The sequence below is a fragment of the Ictalurus furcatus genome, chromosome 24, assembly GCF_023375685.1.
Source record: "Ictalurus furcatus strain D&B chromosome 24, Billie_1.0, whole genome shotgun sequence".
NCBI classification, from domain to species: domain Eukaryota; kingdom Metazoa; phylum Chordata; class Actinopteri; order Siluriformes; family Ictaluridae; genus Ictalurus; species Ictalurus furcatus.
In genome coordinates, this window is record NC_071278.1 from 19,245,579 (window position 1) to 19,268,793 (window position 23,215).

The window sequence follows — 23,215 nt, forward strand, 5'->3', positions numbered from 1 at the left end:
AAACACTAACCCCATTCCTAAACTTATTTGCAAGTTTACGGTTATGTTGAGACAAGTATATACACAAAGAAGGTAATGTTTTACCATTACATGGTAGGTAGGTGAATCGTTGATATTGGCTCCTCTTCCGTTTGCCGTTGCAAATGTAGAAGTTCACGAGAACAGGGCTGGATATTCTTTGGTTTCGGTAAGTTGGAATCTCCACAAGCAAAGCTGTCTGTTGCGACAAAAAAAGACAATATAAAAATATATATATATGTTAGGAAATACAAAATGTCCAATCAGAAGAAATATTTTATTCTCCATTGACCTTAAGAGCCATATTTCAGAGGATCAGGTAAGGAATTTAAAATGTGAAAACATGTGGCTTCCACAAATATAAACATGGCTTACTGACCACCAATGAACACTGACTGCATTGTGTCTGCCATTCAAATTCACACCATCACTGGGGTCCAAAAACCACAGGCACCCTGTGGCTGAGGCTCAGTGAAACAGGGGTAGATGAGGCTGAGAGAGACTATGTACCAGACTGTTATTTTCAAACCTTTCACCCTTGAGAAGAGGGTTCTTCCAGGAACTCAAGACAACCCAGAAGTCCTTTTTGTCTCCAGATGCTTCTGAACTTTTGACCAGCCACTAGTCCTGCTCTAAAAGGGTTTTCACCCACCCATCCCTCCCTACCCTGAGATGAACCCCATGTGGCTGGGAGCAGACTGATGGAGGTGCTGAACAGTAGCCAGAAAGGAAGTCATCAGTCTTCTTGCAGGCTTCGGAGGCATGTGCAGGTGAGCTTACTGCCACTGTTTATATTAGCGCATCAGCATGGCTGCCTAGCAAAGCCAGATGAAGAACATACTGCTTGAACAAAATTCATACCCAGCTTCATACCTAATGCTTTTTCTTACTCTATTATTTTCAGTAGCCTACTTTAATAATCAGAATCAGCAGTCAAATTTATATCTACCAATAGAGTCCAAAATGAACACTCAAATTTTATTCCGGTATTTATCTCAAGTCGTTTCTCATTCTGCTTTTAAATAATGTGTTCATTGGCCTCATATGACCCTCTCTGAAAGATAAGTACAGTATTATCCCCAGATGAAACTGAATGAGGCAAGCAAGTGAAATCTCTTCAACTTCAAGGAGCTGAGCAAAGGTTTGACATGCTGCATAGGGCAACACATGAGACACAAGCAAGCATGTGGTTTAGGGCGAGTTATAAAATAGCTCATATTGAAAAAATATAGAAATACAGACAGAGGGTGAGGGAAGGGCAGGAATCAAAGCGAGCATTGTAAAAAAAAAAAAAGAAAAAGAAGAAAAAAGGTTTACACAAAAAAGTTTTACACATTAATACATCATTCCGGCAGATGGTCCTTATTCACTGAGTGAGCATTGGAAACGGGTGTGAAAGCTTCATAAAGTTATAAACCAACACAAGGTAGACAAAAAAAAATAAATAAAAAATCAGTACAATGATACCGTTATTCAAATTTACTGTGCCAGTAAATGAAAAGGCTGTTTTATCTCAAAAACCAAGAGGACAGCTTAATATAATTTACAATGACTACATACGAAAATAGATGAATGCACTGACATTTTGCATTACTGTTAAGCTTAATGCAAAACATTCTGCAGCTTACATAATTTGTACAAAAAATAAGCCTTAAAACGGGTCAGTGCATAACACTGTAAAAGCAATCTGTGGTATAAGAGACTCGTGTTGTTTTGGATATGAAGAATTCCATCCCATAGCCCATAAAACACAATTAGAAAGTCCTTTCAGTATAAAAACTAGGAAGTGTTTGTCTCTGCTTTAAACATGCTAAAAAATTATAAGACCAGTGCTTCAGACGGAGATCCGTTCAGTCACATTCCCAGACCGAGACAAAAGGCTAATAGTTCATTCAAGTCGAGCAAATTCCATGTTGCTTTGGACGCCACTGGCTAGGTATTGCCTGTGTTTAAAATGGGCCTGTTCCAACAGTCTATGCTTAAGGGCCTGCAGACAGACATACTTTAATAGTGTGTGTGTGTGTGTGTGTGTGTGTGTGTGTGTGTGTGTATATGTGAGAGAGTGTGAGAGTGTGAGTGCGTGTGTTTATGGGGAGCAGGTGTACTGCTTCACACATAGACAGTGACTATTCCCAAAGCCCAAACTGTGGCCACTAAGCTCTAGAAGAATGAGTCAGTCAGTCACAGAGAGGGCAGGGAGTGTGTATGTGTATACATATGAACTGAAGTGTATATGCTTGTTAGGTATGTGTGTGTATTAAACGGTTCAGGATGTATGGCCATTTCTACATTCAGAAGCTAGAAAGCCCTTCTTTGAGCAGGGGTGTACAAATTTTTGAATTGTAGCGTACACCTGGTACATATTTGTATGGGGCAAGGCCTTGGCTTGTCAGTTCTTGCAAACAGCTTTCATCTCTAATCATCTGCAATGTCGTCTTTCGTTACAGATTAGATATGTAATAGCTCAATGTGTGTGTGTGTGTGTGTGTGTGTGAGAGAGTGAGTGAGTGAAATGATCAGAGCCCACATGAATGACTTACAGGTTTAAAGGAGTCCTTTTCAACTTTGGCTTCCATCTCCCATATGTGATGACCATCTGAAAATAGAAAGAGGTACGTATAACTTTATTTGTACACAGTTTACATTCATAAAAGTTATTTTTAAAAATGACTTTTAACTGTCATATTGGATTATATATAAACAATAATATGCTAAATATAGGACAGATATGCTTTAATATGCAGGGGCATACAGAGCCTTGCATACTGTAAGTATAGACCCCAGTTCTACTTTTCAGCATGTTGTAGTGTTACAACATGGAACTGAAAGCGATTCAATCAGGATTATATGTCATGAATGTACATGAAAGAGCCCATGATATTGAACTGGATATAAATTAATATTGTTTGCAAAACATATATTTTTTTAAATGTAAAGTTGTCACTGCATAAGTATTCAATAGTGTGCGATCCCTAAATTAGTTCAGGTACAACCAGATGGCATCAGACATTTAACATTTTGGCCTTGGCACAAAGTGTTGTGCCTGGTAGAAACCCAACACTGTTCGTCACCCCAAGAACACCATCACTACATGGAAGAATGGTGGCGGTAGCATACTCTCTTACTGAGAGTTACCCTTGGCCTCTTGGTTGCTTCTCTGACTCATTCCATTCTTACTCTGTCACTGACTTTTGGTGTACATTTAAGTCCATTACAGTTCCAGGTTGCAACACTACAAAATATGGAAAATCAACAGATTGGATTTTGGGCCTGTTTTATAAAAGACAGGCATAGGGTTGAAAAAATATTTCAGTGGCACCATGTAGCTGAGATTTTTCTCTCAACCACCTTCTAATGAGCATAACCATGCTGTTAGTAGAGCCACAGCTCAAGCCTTAAGCTTACATCATATCCTGTCTGCCTTTGACCCAGATGGGCCGTGAGAGAGTCTGATGTAACCCTAATGAGATGAGCAGAGCAAAGCGTGTGTGTGTGTGTGTGTGTGTGTGTGTGTGTGTGTGTGTGGCAAGCCTCCACTAAAGAGGAATGAGACCCTTACATCATTCCCTTGTGGAATCCCAAAGCACATGACAAACAGTGTCTGAAAAGTTCAGTAAAAGCAGCAGTGAACTCCACTTCCATGATAATGAGCAGCAAAGCTTGTGATGGAGAAGGGCAATGGGCATCTTGCTTCAGTCATTTTGAAATCTGTGATCATTTGTCATCCTCATTAAATAGTTTTATTAAACAGTTCTCTGACGGGAGTTGTCACAGCAGGTATTCTGAGACGAAGGCTCCGAGACAAAAGACATATTAGAATCTCATTTGCTATTTTTATCGGAGAGATCACAGCTGAGACATTTTGACTCAGAGGGTGAAAACCAATGCAGTGGTGCTCATAAAGCTTTGCTGTGTCAAAGGATAAAGGGAAAAAAGAAATATTGAGTCAGAACAAAAGGAAAGCCTTTCTCCTGATTTTTCCATTGGCACACATTAGTAATACATTTGGATAATTATGCATCGCTACCATAAAGTTCATGCCAATGTCACCCCTGGGTTTAACCTGAACTTGAAAAAATTCAATTGGATTGGGTTTCCATTTTCATTTTCTTGCTCAGACAGCTGTGCTCATATGGGTTTGGAAAGCAGAGCTAACCATGTGAAAGAGTTTAGAAAAACATAACATGAAAGATGAAGGATCTTTAATATTATGAATAAAGTAAACTTCCAGTTTCAAGTCACCTTAGAGCCAATGTCCAAATGTACGACCAGTTAAGGTATCATGATGCTTAGCAACACATCCCCAGCAGGGTGTAAATGACTCACAGTGATAGTCTACATTTGGATACCAGATGTATTATTCAGACATTAAATTTCAGGTCTATTTTGATTTGCATTCAAAGAGTAAGGTTAGACGTTAGACTGGGGTTTAGTGGGCAGACAGTGAGGAGAACATCAGTCTGAGGCAGGAGGAGGCTGTGATGTGGCAGCCACCGAGACCAGCACTCTTTTATTAAAGCTCTTTCTCTTTCTAGGAGTTTTGCCAGCAGTGAACGTTAGAGCTCGAAGCCAGACTGCCAGGGCCAGAAATAAACATGCTTTTTAGATCTCCCCTCCAGTTTGTCTTTTATCTTCATGCCTCACATAAGTTCTCACTCTTTTTTAGCTCACTTGTTATCTCATGTGATCTACTCCTTTTTATTATATCTTCATTACTTCAGTCTTTGGTCTCACTGGTTTTGTCTCCTTCTTCCACAACTTCTCTCCTTTTTCAAAATACATAAGTAAAGCCATAAATTGGGCAATTTCTTGGGGACTTGCTGCTAGTAAAAGTGCTCCTGCAGACTGAAGTGCTCCTAGTTATTATGGAGGCTTTCCTGGAAGGGAGCCATGTGAATGAAATAGTTCGCCTGTCTTGACTATGCAAGAAGAATGAGCACACGATGTTCCTTGGCAGATGGCATCATATTTAGTGGGCCCAATACAAGTTATCTTACTTCCCTTAAAGATTTAGTCACACAACAGGCCAGAGAACACTGGTTGAGCTAATTCAAACCACACCAGACCACATGCTAGCTTAATAAACAATGTAAAGTGCCAAGTTGAAAAGCAAAATTTCTGCATGACATACATGAGACATATTATACTGTATAGTTATTACAACATAAAGGAATCCATCATTTTTTATTACTTCTCAAAATACTATTTCAAAAATATATCTGTAAATGTGACATCTTCAATTCAATTCAATTCAATTTTGTTTTATTTTTATTGCCACTTATAGACAATAGACAGTGTCCCAAAGCAGCTTTACAGGATTCCAGAATTAGATCTAAATCCCTAATGAGTAAGCCAGAGGCCACAGCAGCAAGAAAAAAAAAATCCTTGTGCTTACATAAGGAAAAAACCTTGAGAGAACCAAACCCAAAAGGGAACCGGTCTTCTTCTGGATCACAATGGATACCTCCATCACCTCTTAGAAAAAAGGTTTTACCTGTCACGTTAAGGGTTCCCCTTAAAGGTTTTCTTGGTGCGTCAATCCTTACAAAGTTCGTGAGGAGATTTCCCTTTCTGAAAATGTTCTAAGAATAACTCCTTCAGACATCTATAACCGTTAACCATCAAAGAATCCCGAAGGAATCTTTTCTAAAAGCCTATTGATTGTACATCAACCACAATTATAAGAAAATGTGAGGAAAAAAGTTTCTCTCCAAATCCAGCAGAACTCTACTCTATAGCTCTGAGGCTTCAAAGTCCTCAATCAACCTTTTTTATCGAATTTTGATTCATAACATCACAAGCTGCTTATGGATCTTGCCAGACTTCCCCCAGCACTGCTCAGGATTCAGGAATCAAAAAGTCTCTTGTGCTGCTGATTAGGGTGGGCCAAAGTGAAAGCCCAGCGCCCCAGGCAGACACGCAGGAGGGCGGGTACACAACTGAGCCAAACTCCCTCCATCTTCGTGTTGGACAGTAAACACAAACAGATGCTGGTCTGCTCACTGTTGGCTTCTGAAAGAAACTGTATCTCTTTCATGGTATAAGGATTGATGAGTATAAGAGAGGCAGAGAAAAGGAAATGGTGGCTCAGTGGTTAAAGGCTTTGGGCTAATGATTGGATAGTTGTGAGTTCAAGTCCCTGCACCTCCATATTACAGGTACCACAGAAGATCTTGAGCAAGACTAGGAACCCTTTACTGCCCAATTGTATCCTGTCACTTTGGATAAAAGTGTTTGCCAATGAATAGATATAAATGTAGAAAAGGCCAGGAAAAGGGTCAGTGATAGAGTGTGTGAGAAAAACAGAAAATAAAAAGATAAACAGAGACTGTCCAAAATCTTACCCTTACCCACTCATTCACTATTTAGTGCATGGAGCACAGGGGCACACAGGCTTGAATTCAAATAATGATTTTCAGAGGGACTTGCCATCATAAACAATTTTTACGTAGGCTAGTGCTAACATCATAGATAGTTTAGTAATGCTGTCTGATATGCCAACTGCATGCTCCTGCAACAGAATAGTGCTTGCCCTATTGAGAAATTGCGAGTTCAAATTCCAATGCCGTGGTATCCGTGGTGATATCTGTGGCAAGGATATGGAAAAGATGTAGAAGGTGGCAGATAGTACTTTCCTCTGACTGTTACGATGCACAAGCAGCAGTTCAAACACATGGTAGCATCACATGTTTTGGAGGAAGCTCAGTGTTCTCTCTCACACACACACACACACACACACACCACACACCACACACACATCCACCCTGCCCCCAGTTGGTGGCTGTTATGTAATAAGGGAAATGACCAAATTGGGAAAATGGGGTAAAAATAGAAAAAATTTCATTTTCTGTATTAAATACACAACTAACGACTGGCTGCTGGTTTTAGTGCTCATCTATTACTTCATCTTCAGAAACCTCTAGAGCTGTAGGACTCAAGTCCAAACTAAAGATGTTAGTTGCCCGAGTTTTATTTGACTGAGTTTAATGGACATTTGTACTTTAACTTGTCTCGGTCTTGGGCATTGGTCCTGCTAAATACAGTCTTGGGCTTGACCAAGAGTTTGTGAAAATAATCTTCATGTTGTCTTTGCATGAATGAAGCCAACAAGTTGAAGTAAATGCTTGGCCTAAAAAAAACAACAACATTTGACGGTTTTCTGTCTTGATCTTGATGAGTCTTCGATTTCATTTGGACTCTTGAAACTTGACTTGGCCTCAGCCCACTTAAGACTCTGTCTTGACTTGATCTTGGCTAGTCCTGGTCTTGGACTTGTCTTGGATTTGACAATGGCAGACTTGACTACAGCCCTAGAAATGAATATATCCTAGTCAGAGTTGCTCTAGGCTGGAGTTTATCCTGGGAACACTAGGCAGAAGTCACTGGGTGCACTCCATCTACTGACTTGTTTAAGAGACATGAGAGGAAACCAAAGAACTTGGAGGAAATACATGTTGAAATGGGAAGAAATTCACACAGACAGTAATCCAAACTTGTGAATGAACCCCAGACCCTGGATCTGTGAGGCCCAGCAGTAGTTGATCTTAAACAATATATTTTGAATATAATATATACAATTGACTGCTCTGGTATCCTCGAGTACATTGCTATGCATTGTGGAACTTTTCATAGAATAGTATGAAGCAAATCTACACTGTAAACTACTCAGGGGACATGATTGTACACAGAGAATTGAGAGGAGACTTCAAAATAGCTGTGCATAATAGGGTAACAGGAACTGAATCCAGATATAGCTACAGTCAGAAAAATGGAAAGTTAGACAAAGACAGACAGACAGACTGGGAAACGTTCAGACAGGGATGGCCCTAATTGCATCTGCTTTAGACTGCCTGCTTTCCAGTGTACTGATGAGGTGCAGCTGTGAACAGGTTAACCACGAGTCTATTCTTCTAGCTGCCCCTGTAAATGCAGCCCAATGCTCTTTCCTAAATGATCCACCTAACTGGGTTTAATTTATTAAAAGAAATAGTGCACTTCTACTCTGCTTGGTGTTGCATATGATTTGTGAAACACTGTATACTATTGTTGACCTGTTAGACACATTAAGAACCAATACTGTGCTGATCAGGAAGTTGTGCCTGTACTGTAAATAGTTTGTTTATAAAAACAGACTATTGTTTAAGAAGGTGTCAAGGGACAGCTAATCTTTGGCACTGTTTTACTAGTGGACATTGTTTTCTATTATGGAGAAGGAGTGAGCAGTCACTGAAGGCTATTCATCAGATCGGGCAAGCCTCTTTCACTGGCTTCAGCTCACACCTACACATAAACTCTCTCAACTTCGTTCTCGCAACCAGCGTCTGTAATGACCCTTCACTGCCTAAGCATTATTATGACAGGATGATTAATCTCACATAAAGCATTTTGCTGCCAACTTTAGCATTTTCCTGAACATATAAATGAACAAAGTGCCTGAGTTAATTTGGCATGCCAGAATAAGCTTTAACTATGCAAAACTGCGGCTAACACTTCACATATGTCTTTGCAACTTAATCCAATGGACTCTTGTTCACTTCGCCATTTTTTCCGGAGGCTTCCCTGTCTTGGTTATTTTATACTGTTTAGCTGTAACTAAAGCCACTGGTGGGCAGTGTGCCCTTCAGATTAGCCATAAAGAATTCATTTTGGAGTGTTGCTGCAGACAGAAACAAAAGCCAAGATCAATGTGAACTGTCTGAGCCTGCCATCCATTCTATACCTGGCCTCACTCAGCTAATGGATGGTGACTCACACATAGAAACTTGTGCACACAAAGTCTGTACCATGGCTACTGTTAAACTGTTAAAAGAGACTGGTTGATACACTGAATTGCACGTTCATTACTTACTACAGTAGATTGGTTTTTCCTAATAAACTGGTAATCCAGTGTATACTGAAAGGAGACTCAGCCATGGAACTTGTAATAGTTGTATCTGATACCGATATCTGATTGGCTATTCGCATCTCTGTGTATATACATACACCAGTTTCTGGTGCAATATGAAACTTATGAACACTGAGTGTTTCAAAGCAAAATATAGTCAGTAGATTGAGTAAAGAATACAACATGGCTGTGCTGTTATAGGAAAATAACGATGAACAATGTTTTATCCTCCTATGCCACAGCAATTTACCGGCAATTACTATTTATTTATTAATGAATGACAAGTTGTGCTTTTTAATCATTTATAGTTAGATTTGATATTGTGGAAAGTCCACAAGACGCATGAATATTTCATATTATCACAGCACCTTGATATAAGAGTTTTATTTGAAGGAGTTACTGTCAAGTAAACAAGATATCCTCACGTTTATGCCAGCAGGTTCTGGGAAAGGTCTGTGGGTGGTCATCAGAATGTTCAGTCAAGTGGTTTCTTCAGAGTGGTGACTTCACTAAAAGTCACAAACAGATACACTCTATTGACGTGTCTCTATCTTACCAAAGAAGACCCTGCCTCCCCACCTCAGACACTTTCACATTTAGTACAGACAGACAGTGTGGATGCTGTGCTAACAGAGTGAGTCAGCTCAGTCTTAGTGTTAAACGGTGTCAGCTCTGTCAAAGCAAAGCCAAAAAAAAAAAAAAAAAAAAAGCCTGTCTGTTTCTCCTACACTGTATAGTTAAGGTGGGTGCTATGTTCAGGTTCTCAGTAAACAAACATTGCTAATGGCAGGATAGACTGGTTCTTTTATTTAGCTCTAGCTAGACCTGCAATCCAGACTGTCTTCTTCGCCAGACTAGCCAAGAACTGTCCAGTGTATTTTCTCAGAAAGGAGCCATACAACTGATTTAGCAAATGACCACCACAGACCGTTGTTCTTAAAATCCGTAAGATTTGGGGGAGAAGGGGTGGAGCCAGCAAAGTTTTATGCAGTATAAAATTTGACTGATTGGTCATTTCTGCATAAAACATCATTTTTAAACCTTAATGTCCTACAAAAATCAGGGACATGTACATTGTGTACTCACAGAAGAGTAGATTTAAGATGCAGCTATTTTTTTTAATTATTATTATTTTAGACCTTTTAGAAATTTTGATTCATAGAAATTCATCACAAAACCATTAGGCTACTTTTAGATTAGTAACAGCAAACCAGACAGCTGAATCAGTTCTGACTTGCTTTAATAATTGCGAATGGCTCATTGTAACAACTACAATGATCTTCACATCACATTCTCACACAGACTTCAGAGAAATAAAACAACAAAGAACAACAATGATCAATGATTGTGGTGGATTCAGTCTTATAAGTGCTAGGTCTTCAGGTACTTTGTGATTTCTGGTTTCTCAGTATCATGACAAGCTGTTTTTTTTTTTTTTTGTCTTATTATCTCCAAGAGAGAGAAAAAACCCCTATCTGTGAAAATTAATATCAGCTGGGTTAGTAAACTGATGGTCTATAAAAAGGTTTTTCGTTACCAAGTTGTCACACAAGAAACATCTCATGATGGGTAAAAGCACAGAGCTCTCCCAAGACCTTAGCAACCTTATTGATGCAAAACATATTGATGGAATCGAATACAGACGTATTGCAAAACTGCTGAATCTTCCAGTAAGCACCATTGGGGCCATTATCCACAAGTGGAAGCAACATCACTCCGTCATCAACCGGTCTCACACCGAAGCTCCTCGGAAGATTTCTGACCAGGGAGTCAGAAGAATAATCAGAAGAGTAGCCCAAGAGCCAAGGACCACTCGGAAAGTGCTCCAGAAACACTTGGAGGCAGCAAGTACCATCGCCACAGAGAAAACAATAGGTAATGCACTCCACTGCTCACGCTCACCCCGCAAGACTCCATTACTAAAGAAAAGGCATGGCGAAGCTCGTTTAAAGTTTACTACAACTCATTTGGACAAGCCTATAAGCAAAATTGAGAACAAAATGTAACTTTTTGGCTGTCATACTACACACCATGTTTGGAGAAGAAATGGCACTGCACCAACAGTGAAGTCTGGAGGTGGAAGCATCATGGTGTGGGGCTGTTTATCATCACATGGTACTGGCAGACTTCATATAATTGAAGGGACGATGAATGGAGCCCTTTACCGGGAGATTCTTGAGAAGAATCTGCTGCCATCCACCAGGATGATGAAGATGAGACGTGGGTGGAGCTTCCAGCAGGACAACAATCCAAAGCATACAGCAAAGAAAACTCTCAATTGGTTTCAGAGAAAAAAAAATCAAGGTGTTAGAATGGCCCAGTCAATCACCTGACTCAAATCCAATTGAACAAGATTTAAAGACAATATGTTTAGAAGAATGGACCAAAATCACACCTGAATACTGCAGCCCATTCATTTCTTCATACAGGAAGTGTCTTGAAGCTGTCATTACAAACAAACGCTTCTCCACCAAGTATTAAATAAATTTCAGTTAGTGTGTTCAATACTTCTTCCTGTGTCATTCCACTTTATTACACATAACTTTATTTATGGACTTTAATGTGTAGATTTCTTGAGTCAATACCAACGCCTGGTGAAAATTTCATGTGAATAACCTCATGGGAAATATATTTACTGAAAAAAATGTTGACACGTTCCATACTTATTTCCCCCACTGTATGTAGGCTACCTTATTTATTATTGTTCCTATATTCTAAAATGTTATGCCCTTCCATAGTTGGTTGAATTCTACTATGCAGAATATGCATTATATTCATAAACAATAGGTTTTAAATGGTTTTCAATAGTGGAACGTTAAAGTAGTTAAGCAGCTGGGCAACCAGTGAAAGCTCCAACGAGTCCAGATGTGAAAGCACTCCTTCTTCATGAGGGAGTTTCTTTGTGTCTGCTTTTCTCTGTTTTTCCCTCTGCTAGGAATCCCCACTGATCCGTAATATACCCACCTACCTACGCGTACATGCGTGCACGCGCACGCACGCACACACACACACACACACACACACACACGAACACACGAACACACACAAGTTTTCTCCCAATCAATGGAAAAAGACTGCAGGCCACTTTAGAAGTCAGCCTTGGCTGAAGTCAAACAAAGTCAACAAATGTGTGTGCCAAATATTTTGAAAGCTATTCAACATCATCACTGATGGCCATTTAGGAATGCCAACTTAGAGAGATGAAGAGTAAAGTAAATGCTAATCTCTCGGCTGGGTCTTATCGTAACCATCAGCCTTGCTGGATAAAAAGAGAGCTAAAGGACGGCCTGAGATCTGATTGCACTTTGATTTCTAAGTGCATAGAAGCAGACACACACACACATACACTCACACACACACAAACATACTGTAAAGACCGTTGCTGATGTTATCTCCAGCATACATGATGTTTGTCGAATGCGCTGTGAGCTGCACTGTACACAAGCCACATTGGCTTATGGAAGCCCATTCAAGTGTCCATTTCCACCAATTTATTTCAATTTTTTATTTATGTATTTTTCTCAACCCAAACACTGTGTGACAGCAGTAGCTGCACTTCACACTGATTTTCATTTGATTAAAAATCACAGAGAAAAAAGGGATCAGTGTTATATTTGTAGCCATTTACTGTATAAATTATATTCAAATCTGACCGCATTTTACTCAATTTGGACCCTTCTGGGACTATACACTAAAACAACATCTGATGTATTTATTTTCAATAATCAGGAGCACAAACCATTAAACGATTATTAATTCATCTCGGTGCTCAAAGCTGTGTAAACATCACAAGTCAGGTTTACATTTGCTCATTCCAACTCTCCTCTTCACTGACAAACATGGCTAACATTTACAGTAAAAGCAGGTCTCTGTTTTTCTCTTTTTGGTTATCCTTTTTTTTTTTTTTTTTTTAAATCATTACTCAAAACCCTTGTAGAGATATATTTTCTGTTTGTGCAGCTGGTATCCTGCTGGATGTCAATTTGTCTGCTTAGAACTGTGAGAGAAAGATATGGAGGGAGGTAGTCAGATTCCCTAAGTATGAGTCAGATTGTAGGAGATCCCTCTTCACTCAGCTTTAATCAGAATTTTTCTCTTTGCTGTGGCTTGTCCAGTGATGCCCACTCGCATTTATCTTCCTTCTATCATTACATTCAGCAGATGTGACCAGCTAATCCGTTTTACCTCAGAATACCATGTTTATTTACGCTAATAGCATTAGTCACAGCTATTTTCACCCTTAAACACACACACACACACACACACACACACACACACACACACACACACACAGAGGTTTTATTTACATATAAGAATTCAGCACTATGCTAAGGTTAACAAGCTTACAAGTTAGCTCTGGTAGTGATCTCACTGAGTGTTTGGAATTAGCCCTGTTTGCTAAAACACTAGCTAAAGTTAGTATGCTGTTTAATTAAACCCACCAACCAAGTTCATTAGCATGCTAGCATTGAGATATCACTAATAGAGATAACTAGGCTTGTTAACATTAGTGTAGGTTGCTAAACTGTAATGTGTAAATAAATCCAGTATTTCATTTATTATTAATATTATTTTTTGCTAAGCAGTGTAGAAAGCCATACAAGTAAAAATAAGACTAGTGAGGATGTCGTAAATAGTTGACAAATAGCTAGGCCTGTTTGCTAACAAGCTAGCTAATATTAGGGTTATTGTATTGTGTAATTAAATGCAGTAGCCGGGTTGTTTAGCAAAGCTAGCTATAATTTGGCTAACGTTTGTTGGCAAGCATTGTGTTAATTGATGTTTTGATGTAAAAAACAAAAAACAAAAACAACAACAACAACAACAAAAAAGGTATATTGGCAAGCTTGCTAAAATATCTGGTTAACTATTGTATTTTGTCATTAAAACCAATAGCAAGCTAACAAAACATTTGCTAGCAAGCTAACGATACATAACTTTTAAATGTACACATTAAAGATATCTAGAGCTCCTCTCAAACTGAAGAATCTTTTAGAGTTTTAGATGAAACTTTCTTTTTATTTGCAAGTGTATATCTTATTAAAAAAAAAAAAAGACACAGGGGGAACCTTTAGAAGTTTTATGTGAAATAAAAAATGGAGGGTTTCTATTTTATGAAAGGTCCTAAGTAGACCCCCTTCAGCTACTATGTTGCCACCTAACACAGATGTTGGTACAAGCAAAAGCAGAAATATTCCATGCTGGACTTGAGAAGAGAGAGAGAGAGAGAGAGAGATGGTGCCACGCCTGATCATGTTAGATTGGCAACAACAAGTTTCCATGTGAGAATTGCCCAAAAATCCACAACAAGTGCCAGACACAGGGAAGCCCTCTGCACAAACAAGAAACACGCACCTCATCCAGTCAGTGAGAAAACAAATATACTACAAATAAGCTGCTGGTGAGACTGTATCCCATCAAAATGCTAACAACATACAGTTTGAACTATCGTGTACAATACTAAGACAGACTCCAAAGCCAAAAACAAAATTTACAATTCCAGTCTTTTCCCTGCATCAAATGCAAATTCATCACTGACTGACAGTGATGTTTTGAGTACAAAATTGGATTCTTTTGTATGTGTGTGTTTTTTAAAGTTTGTCTTGGAACCCAAGGCTAATGTTACTAACAAACAAGAGAGGATTATAGCCAACAGCAGTGCTGGCTCATATAAAGGGCTGGCTCGACTCACTCTCATTCCAGGAAAAAAAAAAACGTTTCTAGCATCGACATTGCCTTATTTGCTGTTAATAATTGTTGTTTTTATAATATATAATAGTTTTTATTTATTTATTTTTATACATAACCCCTCTAAAACCAGCAGGCACAAGTAAAAATAAGCAGAATGGTCAGAAGTAGAGGCTCGGGCTGATTTCTTTCTAGCCCAGACTGTCCAATGTCAAGTGTCAAGTTGAATATTTCATTGTGGTTGTTTTTTTAAAGCCTGCTTTTGAAATACAATTGCAGTTGTAATAAACATACAGGTGGATTACTTTCTCAATCACTCATTTAAACATGCGCTTGCTGCATCTTGATCAGCCATAATATTAAAACCACAGACAGGTGAAGTGAATAACCTGCCAAGGGGTGGGATATATTAAGCAGCAAGTGTTCTTGAAGTTGATGTCTGGGAAGCAGGAAACTGAGCAAGCGTAGGCAAGGATCTGAGTGACTTTGACAAGGGCCAAATTGTGATGGCTAGACGACTGGGTCAGAGCGTGTCCAAAACGGCAGGTCTTGTGGGGTGTTCCTGATATGCAGTGGTTAGTACCTACCAAAAGTGGTCCAAGGAAGAATAACCGGTGAACCGATGATAGGGTCATGGGCTCCCATGGCTCATTGCTGCTCGTGGGGCGCAAAGGCTAGCCCATCTGGTCTGATCCCACAGAGGAGCTACAGTAGCACAAACTGCTGAAAATGTTAATGCTGGCTATGATAGAAAACTATCAGAACACACAGTGCATCGCAGCTTGCTGCGTATGGGGCTGCGTAGTAGAATGCCCATGCTGACCCCGTCCACCGCAAAAGGTGCCTACAATGGGCACGTGAGCCTCAGACGTGGACCATGGAGCAATGGAAGAAGGTGGCTTGATCTGATGAAAAACATTTTCTTTTACATCATGTGGACAGCTGGGTGGGTGTGCATCACTTACCTGGGGAAGAGATGGCACCAGGATGGACTATAGGAAAGCCGGCAGAGGCAGTATGATGCTCTGGGTAATGTTCTTCTGGGAAACCTTGGGTCCTGGCATCCATGTGGATGTTACTTTGACACATACCACCTACCAAATATGCTTCTAATGGCAGTGGCTTCTTTCCGCAGGATAATGTGTCCTGCCACACTGCAAAAATTGTTCAGGAACGGTTTGAGGAACATGACAAAGAGTTCAAGGTGTTGACTTCGTTTCCAAATTCCCCAGATCTCAAGCTGTGGAGCATCTGTGGGATGTGCTGGACAAACAAGTCTGATCCATGGAGGCCCCACCTCGCAACTTACAGGACTTAAATGATCTGCTGCTAACATCTTGGTGCCAGATACCACAGCACACCTTCAGAGGTCTTGTGGAGTTCATGCTTTGATGGGTCAGAGCCGTTTTGGTGGCTGTTTGTGCAGCGAGTATCTTGTCAGTGTGTTCCTGTGTGTATGTGGCTCAACCATAATGATTGTGTGGATGAGGCTCAAACATAATGATTTCATAATAGTATGGCAAGTTGCTGATTCAGTTCAGTCACTGGGCTATGAGTTGTGCAAACTCTAGGCTAAATCAGCACACACGGGTGGTTCAGTATCTCAGCTCTTGCATATGTGGCTTCTGGCAGTGTGTAACACACAGTTATCTATAAAAATGGACAAAACTATGTCACGGAGTTGAATCACTTTCTTTCTCAGCACACAGTTTGACATCACTCCACCACTTTATTTGATAAAAAATGGAATAAATTTGTTGGATTGTTTACTATTTGAAGTGAGTATAGGAAGAAATGGCCCTTGTTGTCAAAAACAACGTCTGTGTTTAAAAAAAAAATGCATCTCAGTGGCCTAGCGTGTCTCTCTTCACAGCTTAAACAATAGAGAGACTTCCTCCAGCCTTGTACTCCAGGCTGTAGGAAATCCAGCATGTTTACATGACTCAACCGAGTCCTTTCCTGTCCCTCCTGCTCTTTTTTTCACCAACTCATCAAGGAAATTACTGTTTGTAAACCTCAGGTATCAACAGCCAGGGGCTACCGCTGCTATTTTCTGTATGGAAAAAGATGGGGGGAAAAAAAGATTGGCAGGAATAAATGGGAGAGAGAGAGAGAGACGGAGAGAAAAAAAAAATCAAAACAAACGCCCAGGCACTAGGGACAGTAGAGACTGCCACATTCTGTGTTTGCGCTTCATTCCAGGCCTGTGCAGGCAATGGAAACTTCTGGAAATGTAAATCTGTTGGGTTAAAAATACAGCACATTAATGTGCTCCACATGTGGCTCGCTGGCAGAGAGAAGCATATTTTGACGACAGAGAAGGGAATGAGGGAGAGGGGGAAGCAGGGAGGTAATGGTCTGAGGGGTTTTCTTCTTCAAGGGGTGTGACAGAGCGTGCAGACAAACACTGGTGTGTGAATACACACTTACATATAAAAAATAGCATGATACTATAAAAGTCAGTTTTAACCCCGTGTCCTGGTGCTAAATACACAGATTTTTTGGGGGACAAATTTAATGTCTTGTGTACAACCACAAAATGTTTGTCGTTTCTACATCTTTGAAAAGACGTATTAAAAACTTTCATTCTGAACAAAATCTAGATGTCTCATTAACTCCTGCCTTTATGTCTTTTTAACGTCTTTTTGTGTGCAAGTCGGAAAGAATTATTCAGTAAACAGTACAGTAAATCTTCTATATATGATATGATATTTACATGCACTGAGGTTTAAACAAACAAACAAACAAACAAATAAATAAATCAAAAAGTGAATATGTTTTTAAAGGTAAAAAAACATTTTGAAGCATTGGCTGTATAATGTTCTATGTAACAATTCTGCTATTTTAACATATTGAGCTATAAATAATTCCATAATATTTAGATATTTATCTTTAATTATGTCAGAGCAGACACAACTTTTTAACTTTAGACTTATGTGTGTCTTTTTGCAGTATTTTGGTATCAAATTTCTCAGTGATATTTATAATATTAAATACTTTTTTGGGGGAAAAAAGTCATTTAAAAGTCACCTTTAGTCCAACGTGTTTGTTTGCTTGCTTATTTATGTATTTATTTATTTATTTAGTAACTGTCTACATGTTTCTTTCTAGTTTTAATTAGACAGTGCGTCATAATTTGTAGTTATTTGAATTCATTAAGTTGGGTTGTATTTTAGAAGTGCTATGATACACATGATATATTACTGTATAAAAAAAAAAGTGTATTGTGACATGATTTATCATTATAACAATATAATATCATCATATTGCCCACCTCAACTACCTGTATTTATTTACACATCCTCTTGAGAATATATGACTGGATCATGACTCCTATACGCACATGTGCACACACACATTCTCACTCTCACTTATATATCTACATAATCTGGATAGATTATAATGGCTAAATCATAACACACACGGGTTGCTCCTGGATGACTTTTAAGTAGCCGAGAGCCTCGCTGGTTCTCAGTGTATCCCTTCAATGGTTTAAAGACAACATTATGACCGTTATGATCAGTTTCCTACCTTGTCCTTTCTCCACAAACACCACTTTGGAGTCAAGTTGGAAGTTATGGCCACTGATAAGCATCCTCTCTCCCCCTGTGGCAGAACAGCTGTCCACACTCTGTCTGTCCACCAGAGGCAGCTCCTGTGCAGAACGCTGAGCTAACACCACACACACACACACACACACACACACACACACACACACACACACACACAAATGTTGAAAAAAGAACTACCAAGTGATGGAAAAATTGGTCAATAATATACAGGGGTGTCTCCTACAGCATGTTCCCAAAATGTATTAAATGCATCTTTAATTTGAGGGAAATTCCATTTAATTAATTGAAAAATTCAGTGAATCAGGAAAACAATAACAATAATGAGCCATATAGTACTCTTGCAATGACACAACGCAACAGAATGATCTGCTGAATCTTTAAAATTAACGATGCAAAAGTTGGCAACATGCAAACTCATCATAAACTAATCCTGTACAAATAAAACGCTTAACCTCTGAAAGAGGCTGCAAATGAATCCTGGCATGCTGTCACTTTGCTGTTTCATATTGCTGCTGTTTTCAGTAAGTATCTGGCCACACACCAGAACCCCCTCCTATTTTATGAGCCGTGCTCATTGTGAATTGATCCTTCTCATTTACCTCACAGTATATCACAACTTCTGGCAAAACAGCAGAGCCAGAACCTGAACCAGAACATTTTTTAAAATAAAAATCCTTGATAAGCTTTCTTTTTAATGGTCTTGAAAGTCACACTCAATTGCTAAAGAAATAAGGAGGCCAAAAATAATATCTGCCCAACATATATATGGCTAGTTACAGTAATAATGTTGTATCTTCTATCATATATAGTATGTCTATTATGCAGTCAGGGGAGATACTGCATCTACAGTGCTATATCCAGTATCCAGGGACGGCTAATATACTATAAATGAGCTAGCACGGCTAAGCCTACTTTGTCTTTCAAAAAAGTTCGATTATTGTCATCCACATTGCCTTATGTGCTGTTAACAAATAGCTTGAAACAAACTACACCAATTGTAACAAAAATACACAGAATGAGGCTGGAGCTGATTTTTTCTAGCCCAGACTACATATTCAGACATGAACACAGTGGATTACTAATCCATTTTCTGAACGTCTTAAGAGAAACTAGGAGTAGAACTACATTGTCCATTCAAAGTACAAATTACACAATAGGAGAAAGTTTTGTGCACTTTTTTGGTTTGAACAAAAGCACTGGCTAAATCATTTTGTTTATCATTTGGAAAGGACATGAAAAAAAAAAATAGGACGTAAGAATGGCGTTGCCAAAACACCACTGTCTTTCAGTTTGCCTGTGTGTATGTGGATTCATTTTAGACCTACACCTCTACTGAGATCCTGTGCCATAAGGCTCACTCTATGGTTTCATAATAGTAATGGCAAGGTACTAGAGTCTTTTTAAATATCCCAATAAATGTTATGACCAGCCATCACTGGCTTTTCGCGTTATCTTTTCCTTTTTAATCTTATAGTTGTAGATGTGGATGAAGACCTAAAGCATTTCATCGCTATAGTCAGTGGCGGTTGATGGTGATATTAACAGGGAGGCTAAAATCTGATATTGAGCAGTAGCTCCACAATTAAACTGTTAGTGTTGAGCAATCCATAAGTCTCATTCATGGCACAATTAGAATGATGTGGGTCAAACTATTATACACATACATTTAGAAATACTACTGGGTTCATGCCATGTTTCTTCCAAAAAAACAAACTTCGTAAACTTCCATTCAAACAAAAAAACCCCTCTAAACTTATGGTTCCTGCTCCTAAAAAACTCTAAACTTTAGGCTCCTGGTCCTAAAAAACTCTAAACTTATGGTTCCTGGTCCTAAAAAACTCTAAACTTTAGGCTCCTGGTCCTAAAAAACTCTAAACTTATGGTTCCTGGTCCTAAAAAATTCTAAACTTATGGTTCCTGGTCCTAAAAACCTCTAAACTTATGGTTCCTGGTCCTAAAAACCTCTAAACTTATGGTCGCCTGTCCTTTTCTGCAATTGTGTACTTTGATTGGAAAACATGTCTTTAGTCTATCTTTAGTTTCTCCTCTAAAGGTATTTGAAGGGGGAATAGGCTGATAGAGTAAATAATTAAACCTGCGACTATATTTCACAGCATCTCAATCCCTGCTGATGATGTGTTACGGATGTGTCAGTGACATGGGCTGAAAAACATCAGTCCAAATGGAGATCACATCTATGGGGCATTTCACTCTGTATGGGGCATTTCACTCTGTATTTCACTCTGTATGGGGCATTTCACTCTGTATTTCACTCTGTGTAATCACTTGACATGATTCTCACTGAGAGTCTGCATGAGTCTACACTCTGGGCTAGAATGAAATCAGCCCCACCCTCGCTTCTTGCTAGTTCTTACCGTGCTGTGTATTTGATTCCACAAAATTCCAAAAATAATCCACTTTTGTTAACATTTGTTGAGGGCAAATAATCTGATATATAGGTCAAACATAAAAAATTACAGTATACGGATTTTTATTTTTCCATCTTCGAAAGACAGCCTAACCCATTTATACATGCTGTCCCTGGGTATAACAGTTAGACGTGTGCACAGCATTCTGTATTGACTCACAGCATTCGATGGGGTTGGATGCGACCTGCAGGGACACAGTCCTGCCATTGGGTTGGTTAATATGGACGCGGAACACCATCCTGACTCGTGTGTTCTTCCTCCCGATATCCGTCTCACCTTTCCGCAGCTCAATGTCAGAGTTTCTCAGCTTTAGAATCCCAGCACAGTCGATTCTTTAATAAAGAGAGAAGACAACTTTCACAGGTGTAAATAAATCAAATGAAGCACACATGCACTGTGGTATGGCAACACTGTATATATACTATGTATAACATATGTATGCACAGGCAGTTTATTGGACATGCCAATCTATTAACCAATAAACTGTAAACTTACTCTGTTATTATTTAAGATCAATAAACGGTTTTATTTCATACTTTGCAAAATCAAAGCTAAATATACAATACGCTGTTGTGTTTTTCGGTTGGTTTTACGGCCAAAACGCCGCTTTTCACGGCACTCAAGAGCATTTATTACAGACTCCATCCTCAACTTCTAATTTTCATAAATACACTATGATTATTAATTTTATGATTATTAATTTTATGATTATTAATTTTCCAATTTGTTTTTTGACTCTCAAACATACAGTACAAAAGCTTTTGTCGGTTTTGCTTTCAATGAATGCAAAGCTCATCCTAAGTAAATTTTGTTAAGGTACAGCGAATAATAAAAAGGACATTTTTAATCAAAATAACACAATTAAAATGTCTAGAGAAATTTTCAGCACTACTGTAAAGGAATCTAGCACACCAGTTTTGTTTTTTTTCTGTACACATTTTCATGAAAGTTAGCTGAAAAAAGCCTGAAAAGAACCCTGACGTGGCCTACAATCATTACCACAACATGTAAAGTGGTTCCAAATGGCAAGAATCAAAGACAGCTTTCCCCCAGTCTACGCTAAATGCCCTCCAAAAATCATGAAATACAAGACATCATTCAAATATAATACATATAACAACCATTATATTACTCAAGGCGTAGGAACTATGTGATTTTTTAAATAATTTTTTTGCCTTTTGCAAACACTTTAGAAGTACGTTGGCTGATACACAAGACACTGGAAGGTCTTCCAGCAAGGCTGAAAATGGATACGAGGAGGTTTGGGTTTTATATAAGCTGAGTTAAGTAATCCATCCATTAAATAACGAGAGAAAAAGTGCTGAGCTGGGCGGCTGCTACTGCAACACTCACACAGCAGACCCCAGTGCCCTGTTAGAGGCTCCCCACACATCCTGAGGCCTCGTGTAACACGAGCTGTGCGGCTCCTGGGAGGGAAACCTACTGTGCTGCGGCTCAACAAAACACAAAGCGCCTCACACACGCACACACACACACACACACACACACACACACACACACACACACAGCAAGCATCCTGTACCAGGAGCTGAGAAGGTGTCATAAAACTAGGAATGGCTTTAAATGAGATGTACTTCTTTCTGTAAATATAAAAAACCTTGGATAGTAATAAAACTAGACCAAGAATTACGCATGTGGTCTTTTTTAATACTGTTCTTAATCGCATGAATTTACAGCCTTTCTTATGCCATCTATTATCACCATAATAAAAGAAGCACACACACACACGCGTGTACACACACGCGCGCACGTGCACACACACACACACACACACACACACACAAACGCACTCACATGGCCCTCATGTTGCTCTCGGGCAGGAGTGGAATCTCTAGCACTTTGGTGTTGGCCTGCATGATCTCGTGGCTGGGTGTGGACACGGTCTTGCCTGTGATGCGGTGGACCTGGTAGAAAGCATGTGGCCGCAGGAGACGGTCGTCTGCCGTCCCGATGAACAGCTGCAGAGTCAGAGGCTCGCTCTCCATGTAGCCGTGAAGCTGAAAGATATGACCCACTCATTTACAGTTACAGTATACTCTTTTATAAGTATTAAACTATTACTATAAAACCCAGGCCATGTCTTACAACTTAAACTGCTACACAAATGACATTTTCTGTCAGTCTACTGGAAATCAACATGGTCATGCTCTATGATTATCCCATAACACTGTCAATCTGTGATCTAAATATAAAACACTATTCAAGTACAAGTTCTTGGCAAGTTCCAGCTGCATAAAAAAGTGACTGGCACAGAGAGTTCTCAAGGGAGGGGAAGAGCTAGAGGTTGTGAAGGTTGTATATTTATTCAAGTGCATATGTTAAGCCTGGCATTTCAGTTTAAACAGGCAGAGGCAGGAGCAAAGGACGGAGGGAGAGAAAGAGAGAACGAAAAAGAGCCTCCCCACCCTTCATTACATTATCACCTACTGTAGGAATGCCAAGATTGTGGGTTCATGACTCGGAGGACAGAGTACCTTGTCCACACCTCCATGCACTGTGGTCGGCTCTCAGCCTCACACACTCTGAGATACGCTCTCACTATCTCTGTGTAACAGGCAGAAGGGATATGCTATATAGAGAGATCAGACATGTGTTCCCCAGTA

The 23,215-nt window shown here is 39.4% G+C and overlaps 1 protein-coding gene across 2 annotated transcripts in view; it reads right to left on the bottom strand.

Annotated features, from left to right (window-relative positions):
* The window catches only part of nfatc1 (nuclear factor of activated T cells 1), a 48,390-nt gene that overhangs the window by 16,677 nt on the left and 8,498 nt on the right, over positions 1-23,215 (bottom strand). The window contains exons 4-8 of one of the 2 annotated variants that reach the window (XM_053612738.1): positions 22,407-22,609; positions 20,751-20,923; positions 18,122-18,262; positions 2,559-2,614; positions 91-217 (exon numbers count right to left, since the gene is read on the bottom strand). In XM_053612738.1, coding sequence (XP_053468713.1) covers positions 91-217; positions 2,559-2,614; positions 18,122-18,262; positions 20,751-20,923; positions 22,407-22,609 — 700 coding nt within the window. Of the gene's footprint in view, positions 1-84; positions 218-2,558; positions 2,615-18,121; positions 18,263-20,750; positions 20,924-22,406; positions 22,610-23,215 lie in introns of both variants that reach the window. The other variant, XM_053612737.1, reaches the window with a different exon arrangement.